Source organism: Gekko japonicus, unplaced genomic scaffold (genome assembly GCF_001447785.1).
Source record: "Gekko japonicus isolate JY-2015 unplaced genomic scaffold, Gekko_japonicus_V1.1 scaffold182, whole genome shotgun sequence".
Classification (NCBI taxonomy): domain Eukaryota; kingdom Metazoa; phylum Chordata; class Lepidosauria; order Squamata; family Gekkonidae; genus Gekko; species Gekko japonicus.
Genome location: NW_015173128.1, coordinates 579,585 through 585,584, shown reverse-complemented (window position 1 = coordinate 585,584; position 6,000 = coordinate 579,585). Strand labels below are relative to the sequence as shown.

At 42.9% G+C, this 6,000-nt stretch overlaps 1 protein-coding gene across 1 annotated transcript in view; it reads right to left on the bottom strand.

Moving 5' to 3' along the window:
- Positions 1 to 1,015: 1,015 nt before the first annotated feature.
- The window catches only part of EFCAB5 (EF-hand calcium binding domain 5), a 58,157-nt gene continuing 53,172 nt past the window's right edge, over positions 1,016 to 6,000 (bottom strand). The window contains exons 18-21 of the mRNA XM_015422030.1: positions 4,393 to 4,646; positions 3,341 to 3,573; positions 2,141 to 2,237; positions 1,016 to 1,236 (exon numbers count right to left, since the gene is read on the bottom strand). Of these exons, the coding sequence (XP_015277516.1) occupies positions 1,016 to 1,236; positions 2,141 to 2,237; positions 3,341 to 3,573; positions 4,393 to 4,646 (805 nt within the window). The remainder of the gene's footprint in view (positions 1,237 to 2,140; positions 2,238 to 3,340; positions 3,574 to 4,392; positions 4,647 to 6,000) is intronic.

Genomic DNA, 6,000 nt, shown 5'->3' with positions numbered 1-6,000 from the left:
AATCAGTAACACCGGCAAAAGCAGGGAAGTAAAAATGCTCAGAATGATCCCCAAAAAGGAATATTCATGCATCCCTTTTTAAAGACACACTGGGTATGTGTCTAAAACACTCTTGTCCTCAATTTTATTAAAAACAGTGATTTGTATTCTTGCTGAATTGCTCGTGAGCGGATAAGGACCTGTCCATATCAGGATATCTTTAAGGACATTGTTCCCATGGATATCATTACCCAAGTACTTGAGCTGCCTCTCCTCCTCCCCTTCCCAGCCCCCTCAAGAGATTCACTTACTGCTGTGGAAACAGGCATGAGATCATCATGGAGATTTCTTTAAAAAACTGTAATAATCCCATAATCAATATATCAGGGAAAAGCAGTCTCAAATTACAAAATGTTTGGTAGACGTGTCATTGTTTTTTGTGAGCTTAAAAAACAAACAAAACAGGTTTAATTTCCCCAAATTTTATTTAAAAAGATTCTACAGAAAGATTGCAAAGATGGAATCTTAGAACACTGGGGTGTGTTGCTACCTCCAGCTCTGGCCAATAAGAAAGCTTCTTGTTCCCTTAAAACAAATGTGCAGGTGAACGTCAAGGCGGTGGACTTCCATTTGGGAGGAACTGAAATGGAAGCTTTCTGCACATCAAGTATAAAATGACTTCCCGAAAGCCATTTCAGAAAAGAGTATGCCATATAATTGTGAAGTGCTTTTATTCTTCTCGTTCTTCTTTATAATCACCAATTTTGCAGACATCCAGTTAAGGCACAAGTTTCATCTTCCCTGCCCTCTAATCCCCCCCTCTCCCTTCCCCTCCTGTCTCTGATCAGAATTAAGTGAAAGTCCGAAGACAGCCATCCCTCTAGCCCACTAAGGCAATCATATTAATGTAACTGAGAAGTGTTATTTTAATTTAAACAAAAGATAATACAACAAATAACAGATAGGAACAATGGGAAGAAGCTAACGGAAGAGATAAGCAAGTCTTAATGTTTGCTTTAAGCATTTTACAACTCCTTTAAGTAGAAGAGATGGTTTGGTTAATGCCTTCTGAAACCTCAAATGTCTGTCTTGACTGAATTGGGCTGTGAACCAGCAGCCCGGAAGAATGTGAGGCCCTAGTCTGAGAACACTGAAGTTTCTTTGCAAGCTCTATTAATGACAGACAGGTGAGTGTCCAGTTGTAAAGGTACTCCACTGGAGCCGAACCAAGCTTCCAGACATCTATTCTGCGTATACCTATGTCGAAAAGAAACACACACAAAAGAAGAATAAGTTACTTATTCCAGTTTTTCCTCCTCGTTTGGCATGGTCTAGCAATGCTGGCTGACTTGGAACCTCCCCACACAAGTCCCTGCTGTCATGACTCAAAGTTGTGCAACCAGTGGCATTTGCAGAATGGCTCCTTAAGGTCCAGGTTTGCCCATGTGTAAAGGGCTTTTTGTGTGTTTGGGGAATTTTCTGGTTTTCATTTTTTTATTACATCCTTTGTGTTCCACAGTGTCCTCTAACCTTCTAGTTGTGACTTTTGAGAGGCTGCCGTGTGAAGGGTGCGGCTCCTCAGAAGTTCCCAGTGCACATGCAGAAATATGTGCATGCCCCTTTGGATCCCATCCAAAACCCTGTTCACTGATAAGTTTGGAGTGAATATTGTGGCAGGGGTTTCTCAGTTGAGGGGGTTTTCAAATGGGTTATGTGTGCATAAACAATTCTGCTTATTACATTTTTATCCCACCCTTCCTCCAAGGAGCTCTGATCAGTGTACCTGATTTTCCTTTCCTTGCTTTTATCTTCACAACAGCCCTGAGAGGTAGGTTAAGCCGAAAGAAAGTGGTCCAGCCCAAAGTCATCTAGCGGGCTTCATGACTTAGTGAGAATTCTGTTTGTGTTACTTATATATGTTGTGTACAGTCAGGATATGGATTACACTTAGCCACAGAATTGGTTTTCTGTCTGGCCAAACACTTCTCAATACCGGTAGAGTTTGCATAGCCTGGTCATTCCTAATTGACACTCTCATTGCAAATAGGTGGCAAAGTCAAACAGGGAGAAAAAGGCTCAGGGGGGTTTCAGTGTAGTAAGACTAAAGCCAATAGTACTGAAATTTGGGGATCAGAACATATATATGTATATTTAGAATTACCGTGGAGGCACCTATACAGAACTTCTGACCGAATCTGGACATAGGCAGCAGTTGGGTCGAAGTAGCAAATATTCTCAATAAGTTCTCCATCAAGTTTCTGTGAAGCAAGGAACAGAAATCATCACAGGCCCAAAAAAATAAGTGGAGTAGAAAAGAGAATTTAAGAAAAATAAGAGTGGCAAAAGGAAAGGAAATGCGAATTGCAGTGTTTGGTGGGCTAAAAGCTACAAGGCAGGGGAGAGGTCCAGTTTCTTAAGGTTAAACTAGGTAAGGGCATCCCCGTTGATTCACCTGCCTACTGATTCGTATGGAAAGCAGGGGAGACCTTATCACACCTCACCGCAATCAGTTGCTTCCAGTCCAGCTTCTAGAACTGGAGCCGGCATGACAGAAAACACTCCTGTACTCCTGACCAGCAAGGTAAAGCAGGGGAGGGGGCAAGGTGTAGCATAGAATCGACCCCACGCCTGTGTTCCATGTGAATAGGCGGACATGCAAATAAATACATATAGATGCCCTGCATAATAACTGGTGTAGCCCTCCTATTAACCTTTCATAACCACAAATGCTGAGATTGCAGGCGCCACTTCTGAATGGTAGTCAGGTACGTGCATCAGTTTCACTCTCCAGTAGGCACCTTCAGGGTCTGTCTTTGGAAGGAAACTGACATCCGGCTAGTCACAAGAGAAGTGATACTCTTGCAGGTATTAACAGCCATGGTCACCCGTTGTAAGGCAAGTTGATGTCATGCAACCCTTCCTATTTTATAATCTCAAATTTAGAAAAAGGGAAAACTGAGGTGAAGGGAGAGATAGCAGAGGCAAATTTAGAAGGCTGTTCCTCGGTGGTTAACTCACAGCTTTCACAGCTGCCTTTTCCTGGAGATTCGAAAAAGCCCAGAAATGAGGGTATCTTTCAAAGATGTTGTAAGGCCTTCTTATTTAAGTGACTGGGTGAAGATGAGAGAGTATTTTAGTACATACACCGTGCAGGTGAGGAGTGCGAAATGATAATTATGTTAAAAGTTGGCAAATGCAACTAGAATCAGAGAGCTGTTCATTTATTATCTCCCTTGCCCCCAATGTCTTGTTGGCTTTCCTTTGTTGCTTGGCCCACTTCCTAGGCCTATATCTTTTTCTAAGGAGTTAAATCTTTTTTTCTCTCCCCCTCCCCACACTTCATGCTTTTTTAGTTTCTCACCTCTGTGCAGCATTTCCAGTTTTCAACCTCCTCTGTACCAGCCCACTGCGGGTACAATATCAGCAGCACACACTTCAGTATCTTGTGCACCAGGGTCAGTGGCTTTTCACGGCTCCTTAGTTCATCAAAAGAATGCTGTGGGTCAAGATTCCAGATGCAGTTTTGCAAGTCTTGCAGCATGAATCGGTAGAAGAGGACTCCCCCACGCCTCCAGTCCCCGACATACTCTGCCTCTAGAATCACGAATGAAAGTGCATTCTCAGAAGAATTCATTTCAGAAGACTCTATGATCATATGCTTAGAAAGCTTCTCCAGATTTCCTTTTCAAGAAGTAGCAACTTTCACAAAGCCAAAAGAGATGCATTGCTCCAAAATAGCTTTGATAGCATCTCTAAAATGAGCAAGGTCACAACAATTTCCTTATTTACCCTGGAGGAAATAATGGGCAGGAGGTCATGTGGATTCTCTGAGAATAATGGAGATGATGTTAAAACAACTTGTTGGAATAATTAAAAACTCTCAAAGCATTTCCCCCATTTTATGGACTGCAAATTGTTCTACATTCCCTGGATTCACTATTTAAATAGTGCTGTTTGTTAGACTTTCTGAGAGTAATCCTAAACCTGTCTACTCAGAATCCTACTTGGATCTATTCAGTGGAGCTTATTCCAGGAAAGCGTTCTTAGGGGTGCACTGCTTTCTGATAATCTCAAAAATATTTTGCAAAGCTTGCCAGGGCTCATTTTGTGTGTCCCTGTTAGGTCTCATTTTTAAAAAAACAGGACTCTGAATAGGTCTAGGCATATGTAGAGTGCATTCTCATTTCTAAGTCTCCACTCATCATTGGACCCACCAGCAAGTTAGATATGTATTTTTATACATAATATGTAATAATATGTTTTATTCAATATTCTTTATTCCAAGTTTTAATTAGTAATCACTGGCTGTCTCTGTCATCTTTCCCCCCCCCTCCTTCCGTTAAGTATCTTTTGGAGACCAACATAGACCCACCCATACTGGGATAATTATTCTGCTACCAAGATGCACAATACCCAAGACATAGTACGGCTCCAGATTGCCCAAATCCTCTTTCAGTATCTCACAAGCGGCAGCTTGCATCATCTTCAGCATCTTCTGCAGGTCCTTATGCTCACAGGATGGTAGCTTTTGGCGCCGTCCAAGGCTGATGTCAAACACCACCATGGCATAGCCCGCTGGATCCCTCAGTGGAACGGCGATGTGGTGATCTTCATACACACACACAGTCACCACCTGTGCACAGTCTATGCACTTGAACAGGTAATCACTAAAACAAAAAAGGGAACATGAACAATGCACTTCCTTCCATTTTGTCTGCACTTGGATTGTTTTGTTATAGGCAATGTTATATCCATTGGCAGTTGATGATTTATGCTGTGGGAATGCAGGTACCTAGTGGGAATTTCCTTTAAGGAAGCCCCTAACTTACCCAAACTAGTTTCAGAACATTTCTCAAACTGAGAAACACAACCCCAAAGCCAGCTGAGCCATGTGAAACTTGTAGTGTGTCTGGACCTTAGCCTTCGACCTACATCCTTCTGCCTAGAAAGATCTGTGGATGTCAGTCTTAGAGATCTTAGCCTGGTAGTGCCATCTGCAGACATGAGGCTGTGGAACAAAACTCTTTTCTCCGTAGAATTTAACTAAAAGCAGAATACTCTGAAAGAGAGCTGCATGGAAGAGATAAGCCTTCCGATGTTTTAAAAAGGAAAAGAGATGAGAAGACATGCTGATAAATAATAAGAAACATGGAGAAGAAAATAATGTGGTTGCCAGAATGCCTTTACAAGTTGCTTGCTCCATAGGAGCTCTTCCCCAGTCAGAGCAATTGTGCAGTAGCTTCCTGCGAGGACTGTACTTCAACACTCAGTACAGTGTGTGAACACAAGTCCCATCCGTTTTAGACATATGGGTTTAGCATGGGCTAGGAGACAGTGTGGTTGTAACAGCTGGAGTACTGGACTGGGACAAGGCAGACCAGGATCTAAATCCTTACTCAGCCATGAAGCTAGTCTGTACAGAGTGCTGTTTCTTCCAAGCACAAGAGAAAGCAATTATGGCCAGCTGTCAAAGGAAGCTCCCCCCTCCCACCAGGAAAATGGTGAAAAGGGAGGAAGAGACAGTGGCATTGGACTTTTTTCTAGGTTAAAGAGAAGAAAACTACCGTAGTTCTCAGATAAGCTAATTCTGAAGAGAGGTTCCCCAATGCTTCTACCACTGTGGTGGATGAAAGAGAACCGAGGGGGGGGTGTGTGTGAATCCTTTCCCTTGGGCATGCACAGCCTACACTGATGTTAGGAGAGACGAATTTTGTCCCTGAAAGCTAGCCCTAGAAGTTTCAGAAACAAGACTCCGTGCAAGTGCAAAGCCTATCAGCATGATGCACAGAGACCGTGAAGAGTATGTACGTATATCACCACAGGCTCCTTGCAGGGAAGTCTGGAGGCTAGTGTAAGCTGTGTCATCTTCTTTGTAAGGTCAAACTGATATTTCCTGTATATCTGGGTATGAAGGTGGACAGAGACCCATGAGGTTGCATGGCACCACCTGATAACAGTGGGCAACAAGAACCTCCTTCCCACAGTGGCACTGAGAGGCAGCCAGTGGTATTTACAATCAGA